At 37.5% G+C, this 14,217-nt stretch overlaps 1 protein-coding gene across 1 annotated transcript in view; it reads left to right on the top strand.

Moving 5' to 3' along the window:
- Positions 1 to 14,217, top strand: part of CLIC4 (chloride intracellular channel 4) — a 34,424-nt gene that overhangs the window by 13,772 nt on the left and 6,435 nt on the right. Inside the window, exons 2-4 of the mRNA XM_067311315.1 lie at positions 4,712 to 4,821; positions 10,606 to 10,731; positions 12,123 to 12,229. Coding sequence (XP_067167416.1) covers positions 4,712 to 4,821; positions 10,606 to 10,731; positions 12,123 to 12,229 — 343 coding nt within the window. The remainder of the gene's footprint in view (positions 1 to 4,711; positions 4,822 to 10,605; positions 10,732 to 12,122; positions 12,230 to 14,217) is intronic.

The following is a 14,217-nucleotide window of genomic DNA, read 5'->3' as shown; positions in this document are numbered from 1 at the left end:
CCTTCAATGGACGATAGCAGCTTGATTTGATGATAACTGAAAATAGTCTTATATGTAGGAAGGTTTGCATCATTTAGTACTAAAGATCTCTGTTTTTTTGGAAATGAATTTGAATAAAAGCTCAAAGCTTCTCTCTATATAATAAGAATAATCTTGCTGAATTAACAAATAACCTAGACTGAATTAGTATAGAGAAGTCAACATTTAATATTTTCTCTACTCCTGTGGAATGAAATTGATGGTGATGGGAGTTAAACACTGAAGATATCCTAGAATGTTGTGGCCTGAATTCAAAGATCAGGTGATGCTAAATTTCTGGCTTTTAACAGTGGATTTAAGAAACAATTGTTACTTGATTAATCCCTTGTGTGACTAGTCACATAAAATTTCAGAATATTGTTACAATATTTAAAGGCTTACAGTTTAGTGTCAGCACAGCTCTGTTCTCATGGAGAAAATCAGCTCTCTAAAATATCTAAAATTCATCTCCTTCTGAAAAAAAACACTTTTGTAATTGAAGGAGAAGAATGTGTTGCATCTCCATTATGGTGTTTCTCTTAATGACTGGTCATAACAGATCTGTGCTGTAGCTCTCAGTGCATCAAATGGAAGAAGATATTAAACGGACCTCTCGGGCAAACGGTTACATAGCAGAATTCCTCAGCTCAAGAGTGCTGAAGCCAAAAGTTTCTTGGCATGTTAACTACATTCCTTTTTCAGTATGTGCTTAGAATAACTTGGGACTTTCTGGAGCATAAATGGGACAAACTTTTGAATGTAGACATAAAAACCTGTGCTCAGTTTAGGTATTCAGCTGCAGCTGTGGAAATGCGTTAGGTTTTGTTCAAATTACTGTATGTTAGTGGGCTGTAATTTTTTTTTCTGATTCAAATTATCCCAAAAGCTTGTCTGGCTTAAATGAAAGCAAATGCTCCTCATTAAGTTGCTTGTTCATTTTGAGTGTTGTGCTTGCTTGGGGAGGGAAGAAAAGTTACTGTAGAAGTTGGTATTAAAGTGTAAATGTATTTTAATTAATAACTTTTTTTGGCTCTCATTGAAATCACTTTGGGTTTAGTATTGGTTTTGGCTTGGGAAAATTGACCTTCATGAAAGCAACTACTGTGTGCTGTGCCTTTTAAACTATTTTTTTAAATAATTTTTTAAAACTATTTTAAACTATTTATTGTTCAGTTCTATGACTTAAGAGCAGCTTTGCTTTGGATTCCAAACAGACCAAGATTTCTTTTGTAATATAGTTAAACAAAATTATTTCCTGAATTTGACATTGGTTTATTTCAATTGCAGTTTTTAAATATTCCACTAGAAATAATAAAGCTCCATGGTGGAATTATAACCTATGAAAGAAGACAGGGTTTAATCCAGTGCATTGACTTGCTTTCAAACTATATTGGTGTTGCAGCTGATAAATTCCAAAGTCTTTCTGATATAAGAATGTTTAACATCTGTCAGTCACTAAGAGCCCGTTGTCCATTAGAACACTATTCATGCATTTCCAAAAGTTGGTTTGAAATGATGGGAATTGACTAGCACTTATTTAACAATATTCTCCTCTGGAAATGCATCAATTAAATTTGTTGATGTTGTGGCACTGAAGCTAGGCCTCTGGACTTCACGTGGTGCTGGGGATCGTCTGTACATTGGTGACAAGCAGCTGCATCCGCTGATTCTTTTCTTGGTTACATGGCTTTATTCTTCCTATTTAAAGGTTTCCTCAGTCCATATACAACAAGGCTTCTGGCAATGTATGTCAAATCGAACCAGCTCTGCTCTCTGGTTTTCAGATCAGAAGTGCTGAATAAAAATGAAGAGTGAGGAAAGCTAATCTCGACTAAGTCATGTAGTAGCTCCTGTAAGTGAGGCTAGTGTGAGCAGAACAGGCTGAAGACTTGCTAAGTGTGGCAACAGGGGTCAGGTCCAGACATTTCCTTTGACAATAGCAGTGTGAACAGTTACTGTGATGTGACTTAAAGTATGGCTTTATGCCCTTAGGGTGTTGTACTAATCATTTCTGCTCCCAAGTGTGAATCAGCTTGGGCAGTACAAAATTATTTTCTTTAAATGGGCTGAAGTTTTGTAATTTTCAATATTGTTTTTCAAAGGAAGATGCGATCTTGCAGGAAAAAAAAAAAGGTAGACAAGTATAAATCTACATTGGCGTAATGTACCTGGAGGAGATGTCTGCTCCAGTGTAAACACAGTAATGTAACTACATTGCTGGAAAATTCAGAAGTATGCAATGCTATCTAGAGGGATGACAGTGTGGTTAAATATTAAGATCTGTAAAGGTATACAAGTGTTGGAAATAGACTACAGAGTGAACAGTCTTTCTTAGTGTTAGCATGTTACAGCGTAAGAACACATTCATCCATATAGTTGCCAGAATTCTTAAAACTGTTCCATGCACAATAGAAAACTGTCGTTTTAGCTAGTATAAAGCAGAATGCCCCACGTAACCAAGCTTTGCCCCAGATTTCTGCTTTTGGTAGGTGCCTTTGCTAATGGGCTGGTGAGAAGCTTGGGCTATTTCTTGACAGTGTGTTCCCCGGGAAGTAGCTCAGTAGTGATGATTGCATGTCATTTCTTCCAGACCCTGAAAAGTCACGTGCCAGCTTCTAAGACAATCTAGTATTGTTAATCTGCTGAAAAGTTTTACGTAACTTTCCCAACATAAAGAAGGCAATTTGTAACTTGAATAAAAAGACAACTTCTTTTCTTCTTTCAAATCTCCATTAGTGAAACTGGTGAAGGGTTGAAGAAAAATAACTATGCACTCCGTGCATCAAAGAATTCAAAAGGTTAGTCTTCTCTGTTGGTGGACGGGTACTTGTGGAAATGAGATGAAAAGAAGCCTGAGACAAGATAAGCCAGTTTTAGTCCTTACGTCCTGGTATTTGTAGACAACTAGTAAAGGAGTCTCAGCCTTACCTGCAAGTGCATTGTGACTATTTTTCAAAATAAAATAGCTTTTTGGATTTAAGATCACAGCTTCACTGAAAAACTTTCAGTCTTTTTAATTTATAGACCTCTGAAAAAACAGCTGTTAGATATTTCTTAGTTTTACGGCTTTAGAAAGTAAAGAAAGCTTCTTCCTTGCCCCACAAGTGCAGGGCTGGGACCTGTCAGGGAATTGAAGAAAAAGCAGTTTATTTGCTTGACTTCCTAAGCCCCTCTCCAGGTGGTACTGATCCTAAAGCCTAGTTTTCCTGTGATAACACTGTTTGCAGGCTTTTCTTTTCTTTCCTGTTCCCCCCCTCCTTTTTTTTTTTCAATGGATCTCCACCAGTCAACACCCAGGCCTTATGCTTACCCCTTCCAATTGTGTAGCTCTGCTTCTAAATAGTCTTCTAGAGTAGGCCTCCTTAAATGAGCACGAGTGTTTTGTGTCCTTTCTCTAAGGAGTACAGCGAGCATATTCTATGATATAAATTAAAACGGCCTAGGGAACAAGACATAGCAATGACGAAGGAATTAGCCTGTTTTTGAGATTCTTACTAATTAATTAAGATTATTCTTGGAAGTACTGTAGTAAGCAAAATCTACTGAAACTCGTGAAACAAAGTGTATGTCCAGATAGTTTTACATTTATGATGGATTCTTTTAACTACTGAATCAGTTTTCTATTCAAAAGTTGGAATTTTACAACAAGGTTCAAGGTTTTATGAGTGTCTAAAACTTGTCTGCTAACAACTAAAGTTTTCCAACTTAGCAATGCGTACTTCATTGTCAGAGAGCAATCATGAGATGCATGCTATCACTGGGTGCCCCGGAGTGCCTTACTGTTGTTATGCAATGGACCTTTGTTGTGATAGGACAAAGACGCTTGTTGATAAATTGCCTATAAAAAGTGTCTTTGGAATATTACTGTATTGTCAGTTAGGTCCCTATGTACTTATGGTTATGTCTTTCCTTGCAACACCTGCAATATGATAAAGATTTATAGTTGCTGGTTTCGGTTGACTCATTGCAGAACTACACAGTGAGAGATGTAAGCAATAAACTGGAAGATGACTACAGTTAATTGACTATGCTGTGTAGAAAAAGGAATAAAGCAAATAAATGGCACTGGAAAACTGCTGTTAAGAGTGTGGCTGCTCAGACAAATTTTATTAGCTCTCCTTTCCTGACTGCTAAAAGCAGTTGGATCACCTTAAGTGTGAAAGATGAGTTATTCTGTTGCCTGAAGTCTGGTTTTGATATGTTTTGTAAACAGCTGCTAGAGGAAATGAGAAGCAAATAGGTTAGTCAGCTTCATAAATGTGTAAATTTCACTATAATAAAAGCCTGGTTTTATCTGCTATAAAAAATATTGTTGGATGGTCCAAGCAAACAAAAAGGATGGAAGCAAATTAAATGGATGCCATCCAAGCATACCTTTCCAGCATATGAAAAGTACTTAAATGTTCTGAGGATGCTTGTGTTTGTGCATTATATGGAGATTTCCTCAGGATATCCACTCTAGGTGCTTCAGGTGGACTTTGACAGTAAAGGAATGTGCCTACAAGATGATACCAGGCTTGACGGTGGGCTTGTTAGGTCTTTGGAAAAGTCTATGATGTGAAGAGAATACGGGCAATAAAATTTGTAATTTGTTGCTTAATCTTTTTTTAAATACAGGTCTTCCAGTAATTGTGAGCGTGCATAGATGGCACACTGCTACCTTCTAACAGTAATGATCTGCTCTCTTTTGCAGGCTGGTAGTGATGGTGAAAGCATAGGAAACTGTCCTTTTTCTCAGCGGCTGTTCATGATTCTTTGGCTGAAGGGAGTGGTATTTAGTGTCACAACAGTTGACCTGAAGAGGTAAGGAATACTTGGTTTGTCTGAGAAGCAAAAGTACAATGTTTGGTGTAACGAATGTTCCTCTGGGATTTCTAGATCTTGCATGGCTTATTTTGTGAAATTTCAGAATACTAGGAGGCAACTTTTACATAAATGCTTGCATTCATTGGCGGCTATTTGTAAATGTTGGTAGCCGAAGAGACTGTGTCTGACAAATTCCTCTTGAATTTGTTAAACGATGCTCTTCTCCTGTATACTTAACTGACATGTAGTCTCTTATATCTGAATATTGAGTCTTATTAATTTGAGACCCTACAAGTGAAGACTGCTGGGTGAGTATATTGGATCAACCAATCTTTGAACAAATCTCCAATAAATATTGGATAACTGTCACAAATCATATATAGCCTACTCTTAAAGATTTTAAGATAATGCTACTTACTTTGCAGTAAGAGTAAAACCAATATGAAAATACCTGTCCTTGAGGTAAATTTGAGTAAAGCAGAAGTGAAGTGGATAGAAATACAATGTAAAATATTCTACCTTTGTATAGCACTTGCTAAATATGTCATCATGCTAAATGTCACCTGAATTATAACTTCTCCATCTGTGAAATGAATACCACAGAGGGTAAGAGGGCCAAACATGAACTCAGGAGCCTTGATTTCCTAAGTCTGGATGCACTCTATTAGAAGTGGAAATGTTAAATTCAGCAGAGCCCTTGTATTTGTTTTCAGTGTGAAGCAATGTTTTCACAACACTGGTGTAGTGTTAGTCGCTTAACTCTCTGGAGAGAGAGGAGACTGCTAGTGCTTCCAAACCTTATTTTCAGAAATAAAGCCAATAGAAATATACAGTATTCTTCAAAGAATGAAGCTAGTAAAATGTGTAAGAAAGAAATTACTCTGCTAGGCTTAACGTCTTTTTGTAACTTTTTTTGAAGAGGACTTGTATGTTGTTTTTCATTTTTTTTCTTTAAGAAATAACCCCACTGCCCACCCCTTTGACTCTGACAATATTGTTTTTCAGTTGACAGATGTCACCTAATTCTGTGCTGCTTACTTCAGTGCTGGCAACTAGTGTATATATTTACATGTATAATATGGCTGAGGCAGACCACTCAAAAGCGGAGGGGAAGAAAGCAGCCTTTGTGAAGTGTGCATGCATTTGTAGCAGCTTAAGGATTTTCTCTGGCCTATGTGGGATTTTACTGCAAATATAATTGTTGCTGCCAGCATACACAAACCAAATACATCTTCCATTTAGCACCGCCTATGGTTTGGAGCTTGTGCTTAAGTAGTGTTTGTAGTTGTGGACTTTTTACTTTTAATGATGGCATACTTAACCTATTGCAGTCATCTCTGGGGAAAAAAATGAGGAAAAGGTTGAAGGAACCATTTTATATTTAGAAGTGTTAGTACTGGTGAACCAGTCTGAGAAATGCCATAAAAATGCCAAAAATTCCTGTTGAATTGGCCTTATTTGCGTTCCTTTGACAACTTTGAGTTAATTGGCTGGGGGAGTGGGATGCAAAAAATAACTTCTAGCGTGTAATTTGGTTACAGATGTTTAAGACTGTCCTTTCTTACCATAACAGAAAGCTTTCTCTCTGCTTTTTTAGCTTGAGGAGGGGAGAATATAAAATAGGTGCAAAATTCAAAAACTGCATGGGAAAAGATCAAATTAACTCTATTTTGTTTTGCTGTATACAGAATGAATCCTCTGGTAAGGGAAAAGAACAGCTACTAAAGTTAATTCAGATTTGAATAGATGTTGATATAAACCTAATTCCTCTTAGACTTTAAATAAAGTTTCAGAAATGCAAATTTTACATTCTGGGTAGTTTAAGACTTGGTTGTGGTGTAATGTAACTTGTGGAATGTCAAAATTGGCTAACTGTTCAAAAAAATCTTGTATAAAACATTTCCATTTTCTGTTAGCATTATCAGGATGATAATAAGTACTGAAAGTTGCCTTAATACTTCTAAGATTGTCACAAGAAACTTTTACAAGTACGTTATTTGAGCCAATTACTCTTTTCTTGTTCCTATTATCGGAAAGACCCAAATATATTGAAAAGCTGGGTTCTAATGGTTTTATGCATCTGAATTTATTTTAGCTAGTCAAAAACCTGTGGGTTTACTTGCAAAGCATGCTTCTGCCTCATAGACAGTGTAATTTTTGTACAACAGTAAGGCAAGTTCTGGCTGTTTCTGAGACTTAAAAGGTCATGGCTGGGTACAAAAGTTCACAAGTAAGTAACTTGGGACACATAGGAAAAACTGAATCTGATTCGATTGACTTTCTATGACATATTTTTCCCTTCCGTAATTGCATTAAACATAGTGCTGTGCTAACAAAAGAACATTTAGCAGTTCTCAATTCTGCTCTTAATAACTTTGGACACAAAAATGTGCACATAGGAAAACTAAGTGGGACATATCGCCCTTTCAAAGAAATCTTGCATTTCTTGCTTCTGTGTAGTCAGACAGAGGCTTTATTCTTTCCCTTCCCAGAAGCAGCATTTCACTGTGCAGAGCTTTGACTTGTTCTGGTGACTAGAGCAGGGTTGCAGTACATAAACCATTTGTTAGGCTTGTAACAACATTCAGGGCCAGCTTGCATTCAGTTGAGTTTTGAAATCCAATTTTAAACATCTTGATTGTGTGGTTTTACAATTATGTTGAAAGACAAAAATTAAATAAAGGGATTAGTAAACATTAAAGACTGCCCAGAGGTGAATGTAACTTCGGCTTAGGGACTAGAGACAGGCTGTTTCTTCCTGCTGGCATTTTTTCTTCACGTTATTCTCCAGACACTCATTGCAGTATTCATGTAATTTATATATCACTGTAGAGCATATTGCATCTGGGGGCTGGCTTTTGTCTGATCTTCAAGAAATTATTTGAATGCTAATTGCTCTTCTGGTTTGTGGCAGAGCCATGATATGTTTATGGCTTAACTCTGATGTTAAGCAGTTTGCCCACTTAATTAACTAGCAATAGCCAGATATTTAAGTATGTGGTCCTACCACCAAATACCACAGTAAGTATAGGGACAGGTATGATACAAGCATGACTAACTCATGGAATTGTTTTGAGTGGTTGTAGAAGGGTTGTTTGTTCTGAATGACTTTTTTCTTTTTTACTGCCCAGTTTTATCCCTGAAGTAAACTTCACTATAGGGTTTCTTTTTTCTTTTTTTTTTTTATTGCCTTCTTGTTTGAAATTTAAGGGAAGTGATACTGTTAGCCTTTTAAGGATATTCCAGTGCGCTCATGGTGCTCTAAAGACTGTGGCTTGTATGTGGTAAGCCAGGGTTTGTTTATGATCTACTGGCAAGAGATGCAAACTGGAAGTCAAACCCTGTATTACATCTGGGCTTTGGCTGTGGGATGTTAATCTCTACTTTTTCTTTTTTTTTCTCTTTTTTTCTGGAAGATACAGGCAACCTGACTGGAGTGACCAGAGGGGTTAATAAAAGAGCTCTGATTCTTTGGGAAACTCTTTTTGGTCAGTTCATTAAACCTGTCTGTTTCTGAAATCAAATCTTCTTATTAACTGCATTACTGCAAATCCGGTGGTCTTGCCTGTGTTTGTTTTTAAAATAACATTCCTTTTGAGGAATTTTATCTATCCAACATGCAAAACTGGAAGAGAGCCACAATGACTTCCTGTAATCGTTGTGAGTTACAAAGCTGTATTTAAATGAAGTGTTAAGCTACTTAGAGTATTAACTGATGACAGACTTTAAATCCTAAAAGTAGGAGAGTGATGGCAATTTAGTGAGAAATGACTTTTGGGAAGCTTAAAAATTGATTGAAAATTATTACATTTAAAAAAAAAAAATTAATATCTACCTTCTGTCACCTGCCTGAAAGTAGTGTTTAATGTTCCTGAGTGCAAAAATAAGTTTTCTCATTTAGTTTTGCATATTCATCCAAGTTTTCATGTCATAGGTGCTTTTTGGATCTATATACTGATGTGCTGCTGTTGTCTCCCCTGCCCCCGGCTTAAAAGGCTCAGCTGTGAGCAGGGAATGAAATTCTAACGGGGTTCCTAACTCTGTGAGAACTTGAAAGTGTACATCGTCACAGGACAGACTTGCGACTGTGCTCGCTTAATAGAGTTGGAATGCTTTCCCTAAAAACGCTGCTTTCTCATGCTGGCCTGAAGGACCATACAGCTAGCCCAGTTTCCCTGCCCAGTATGGTCAGGAGGTTTCTTGGACTGTCATTTCGTTATAAAGTCAGTCCAGTTATAGGATGCCTGGTGCTGGCTTAGAAATGTGGCTACATGGGGCAAAGCACAGAACCAGTTCAAGGGTTACTCCCCCCGTTTGGATTTGTTCAAACAGTAACAAAGGGGCAACTTTATCTTGGCAAACTTCCTGCCAGATCAGATAGCATCTGTTGTTCCTCATTCAGCATAGTACTGGCAAAAGGTGGTATTCATCCCGTAGTGTATGTTCTGGTTAACTTGATAGAAATGTAGTTGTATGCTTGTGCCTAATCTGGATCGCCTGTACTGCCGGGTGTTAGTACACTGCGAGACTCTGAGGAATGAGCGATTGCACGCTGTTCTCTAGAATGTGGAAAAGGTCTTAGAAAAATCAGCGTTCATGCTTCTGAACAGTCATTCTGGGCTGTAGTCTGTAGCTTTGTCACAGGGAAATTTTAAGTGCTGCTCCTGAAGAAGTGAGTGCCAAGTAGTACTGCAATTTTATTTCTACTTGAATTAAGACAGTTGTACTAGCATGGGAGTAACTAGTATCGTGATGGTTTACCAGGGAAAAATTGACTACAGCTTTTTAAGTGATGCTTAGGATTTAATAGCTTGTAGTAAATCCACTTCCCATTATTGGATTAACTTCAACTTTTTATCTGGTCCTACTGATGAAATGGATATGAGAGCTTTACGCTGAAGGGAGTGAGTTAAGCATCTTGGGGTGAATGCCTAGGTAGGTGTATACGTGCAGCTGATGTGCAAGGTTTTAGACAAATGTCTGCAGTGTCAATCCTTGTCACTATAGCATCAAGGCCCAGCTAGAGGAAAGAGAAGCCAATTGCTTATAAAATAGACTGGCTTAGGTTGATAAGGATTAGTATAAAAGGAGCTGGAGTGAATTTTGCAAAAGAGAGAGGTATCACCAAAACTGACTTATGATTTAGAAATGTTTGACTACTTTAAGCTTGATTCTGTGTTTCTCTTGTGTCTAGTCATGCTAATGTCAAAGATTCTCCTCCCTTTGCCCAAGTATGCAGCTCTTAGTAAGTACATTTTTCACTGGAGGAGGTTTCAATCTTGATTTTTAAATGTGATTTTTAAGCATCTGTCACCTTGCCTAGAACCAGAGCCTATGTGCACATAATAGATGATTTATACATTGTACTCTGCCTTGCTTATTTCAAGAGAAACTGTGTGAAGGGTTAGGATTATCATTGATCTCAGATTATGCTATTTTTAAACTCCGTACTGTAGACCTTGAGAGAGAGAGTGTATGCCTAAATGAGGGTGGTATATATATTCCCCCCCACCAACTGTGCTATTCAACATCGAATCGTTAACTTGAGATACAACCAAAAGGAAGGAGGAAGCATTAGTTTTTAAACACTTTAACTGTTATAGAGGAAATATTAAAAATGCTAATCAAGTCTTAAACTTGTTTTCAAAAGACTGGTGATATCTTTTTAAAACTGTAAGGTTTTGAATTTCTGTTCATTTGAAATACCACGAAGAGACAGACCTCAGGTAGGGTCATGGATGTCCTATGCTTACTTTTGTATTGGTTTGTATTTCACTGTAGAAAACCAGCAGACCTTCAAAATTTGGCTCCAGGCACTCATCCACCCTTTATAACTTACAATGGTGAAGTGAAAACAGATGTGAATAAGATTGAAGAGTTTCTGGAAGAAGTTTTGTGTCCACCCAAGTAAGTGTTAAGATGATAATTTGGTTATTTGTTAACAGTATCATTTGATAGTCTTACCTTAGAATAGGTGGTGTGTTGTGAGAGAGGCTTCCTGCATTAATTAGTAAGTTCTTTAGTGTTAATAAACTGAAGATTGGACTTTGGTAATAGTTTGGAACTCTAGTTTGTCATTCCTTTCGTTCCTTCAGCTCCCCTATTTGTATATTTAAAAAATATTTTCTTTTAAAATTTATTTTAAAAATTGACCTTCCTAGACTCCTGTTACCCTGTCACCCTTCCTATACCTGCATTTTTCAGACTAAAGTACCTTTACTTTTGATATCTGAGGCAGGCCACCTTAGACAATGTGTCCAAATAATGTAACTCAAGATGTCTGCCATGCAAAATTTAGTCCTGACTTGGTCATAAACCACTGTGGAAATCTATTTTAAAGAGATTTGCCATGTCCTTATGAGAGTTGTATTGGTAGCCATTCTTCTAGAAGTGAGGTGGTATTTCAGTGTTCGAGAACTGGTGGTTTTCTTGTTCTCACCAGAAATATCACGGAACTTCATGTTTCATGTTAAATATTTCCCAGTATTCCTTGTGTAACTTTCTATAAATAGATGGACAGTTGCTAATTGTGCAAAACTGGTGACTACTAAATGCAAATTGGAAGTAATTTTTTAAAAATACAGCGCTCTCATACAAGGCATAATGATGTGCCCTGGAGATCGAGTCTTTAGTGTTGGGAAATTATGATGGGAAATCCTGAACAGTGTTTGATATAATTAGACCACACAGCGCAAGTGTGGGATGCGATGCGTTCAAGTGTTCTCTGAACTCTTGGCTTCCTTCTCCCTGGCAGGCCATGGCAAAATTCAGGCACTGCCTCTAGCAAACTGAACTGTTTTTGTCTTTTTGGTGTGGTAAGACTTTACTTTTTTGTTACAGGATTTGGGGTCCACGATCTTCTAGGGCAGCTGATTTTAATTTAAACAAAAAAAAAATCTCCTGTGAACAGAGAAGTAAATGGACAAGAGTATTAGACAGCTATCTGTTTGATCCCTAACTGTATTCTTGTATATAGAGCTGTGTTCTGCCCTTTGGCAGCACTCTGTGCTGCAGTGAGGGAGCTTGCTGCTCTAGCCATGGACTGGTTCAAAGACTGTGCTTGGAATATATGCCTGATTTGGAAAGAAGAAATGTGCTTTGTTATTCCTCTGAAAAATGATTTTAAAAGTGTTGGGTTTAAAAATCTTTAACTCAGTGAGAATGTGTGATGATACATGTGAGGAGTAAATCTTCCAAAGTAATCTGAAAATGAGTAAATTGGTAAACAAACTTTTTTTTTTGAGGTGTTTCATGCTAATGAATACATGATGATAGTCATTATCCTTTCTACTTTTTAGGTACCTAAAGCTTTCACCAAAGCATCCAGAATCTAACACTGCTGGAATGGATATATTTGCCAAATTTTCTGCATTTATCAAAAATTCTAGACCAGAGGCTAATGAAGGTAGGTTACTTGGGGCCTATTGTTTCATTGTCTTGTGTGGTCAGTAGAGGTCTTGTGTACTGTTTTTAGAGTTGGTCCTTCTTGCATTTTTTTTCTCCTCTTCCTGTTTACCCTTTCAAGGTTAGGGCAGAAGATGATAGTCTGTTTAGACAATATTGTTGTTATGTAAAGTAACTTCAAGGGAAAGTCCTCAAGAAGCTGTTCTATTAAGAAAAAAATCTTCAGATCACTTTTGTATTATGTAAAACAGTCTTTTCTTGCAGTTTTAATGGCACGGACAGATATCCTGAAGAACTCCTGAGGATCATGTGTACAGTATAAAATAGCGCTATTTGGCCTGTCTTCCTCTTATTATGGGACCAGCTAGTGGTGAAAACTGCTTCTGACCAATTTCATACAATTCTGCAACATGAAGATTTGCTATGCTATAAATGCTGTCACTGTTCGTCTGATGAATGTCTCTGACCCACTCGTTACTGGAGCACTTGAGAGTTGTAAGCATGCAAAAAAGCAAGCATGTTTATAATGGCAGATCATGGGTCTTATATTGCCTAGATCAAAGTCTTCCTTTAGGGAACAAGTAGATTTTAATCCTTTGGAGCAATAATATGATGCAAGAATTATTAGTATGCCTTGATAGAGCAGTCATAAGATTCCAGGGACATGCTGCAAATGCTCATCATCTGTTACTGGATGCTGCGTGTCATGATGGCTTCATCTGAGGCAGGGAGGGAGGGCTTCTTGTGATCTCCTGTAAACTAGCCCAAGAATGGCAGTGCGTTTTGAGAGGTTACCTTGGGAGAGATGCAGAGTAAAACTTGTGGGGTTTTCTCTGCGAGTTGGTCACCTTCCTCTTCAAATTTTTAGTCATGTATATTGAAATACTTGTGCTTAAATCTGTTAGCTGTGGAGAGCTACTTCAGGTTTCTCTGCCATCAGACACCTGAAATATTCAGATCTCCTCCTGTTGACAGAAGTTTTCAGTCCATTGCCTTGGCCTTTAGTAGGTGTATTATAGTAGGTGCATTTCTTGAGAAAGAGGCATGTGTAGAGTCTTAGCGATTTCTTAAGGGAGAGTGTAGAGGCATTGCTCCAAAATGTTACCAGTAAGTTGTGTAAGACAAAGTTCTGATTTACTTTTATTTGACAAGACTTCTCTTTGTGGTCAAACTAGTTTACAAATATGCAGTACAGTGACTTTCTCCAGTTCTTGACTGCTGACTTCTCCCACCCTTTTTTTATTTCCCCTTCTTCCTTTCTGCTATTATAAGCTTTCAGCCAGAGTATTGTACTTCTGGAAATGCACAGCACTTTATAGTCTAAACAGATCATTAATACAGGTCATTAATGATGCTTTTAATTCTCAGTGGGGGGGTGTGGGGTTCGATTCAGAGTTAAAGCTGAAAATGTGCTTTCCTTCTGTTCTCTATCTTGGTGTCCGTTTCCACTTTTGCTTCTCTGCGCAGCACTGCATTTTATCCATTGTGGAGCAAGTGGAGGTCACTATTGTCCAAATCTGTGTTCTGCTTTGTATTTCTTCTGTCTTTTTCTGTTAACTTCTTGTTAACACCCTTTAAACGGTTCTATAACCTCTTCTAAGGCAAGGTTTGGAAATTTAATTTGCAACCTATGAAGCTGTAGCAAAGTCTGCGTGCTGTGTATTTATGTGAAAGTTACAGATGCTTCACTGAACTATAAAGAGTGCTTGCAAATCTGTGAATTTTGCTTGCCAGTTCCAAAGGAATAGGGAATTTAGTTACATGCTTAGCTATGATTTAATGAGCTATATGAAACTGCAATACTGAGCAGATGTCAGATGATAAACCGAAAGACAGTAATGGATCAAGCATCTTGTCCCCTGCTCGTACCCTTCTAAGTCTCTTTAAGCTTGTATTTTGGGCAGAGAAATTCTGCCCACTTATTTTTCTTACCCTAGGGTATTTTGGTGGGGTATGCATGTGCTCTAAATTCCCCCAGCATGGAAACTT

The sequence above is a fragment of the Apteryx mantelli genome, chromosome 27 (assembly GCF_036417845.1).
Source record: "Apteryx mantelli isolate bAptMan1 chromosome 27, bAptMan1.hap1, whole genome shotgun sequence".
NCBI lineage: Eukaryota > Metazoa > Chordata > Aves > Apterygiformes > Apterygidae > Apteryx > Apteryx mantelli.
This window is presented reverse-complemented; position numbering and strand designations above follow the sequence as displayed.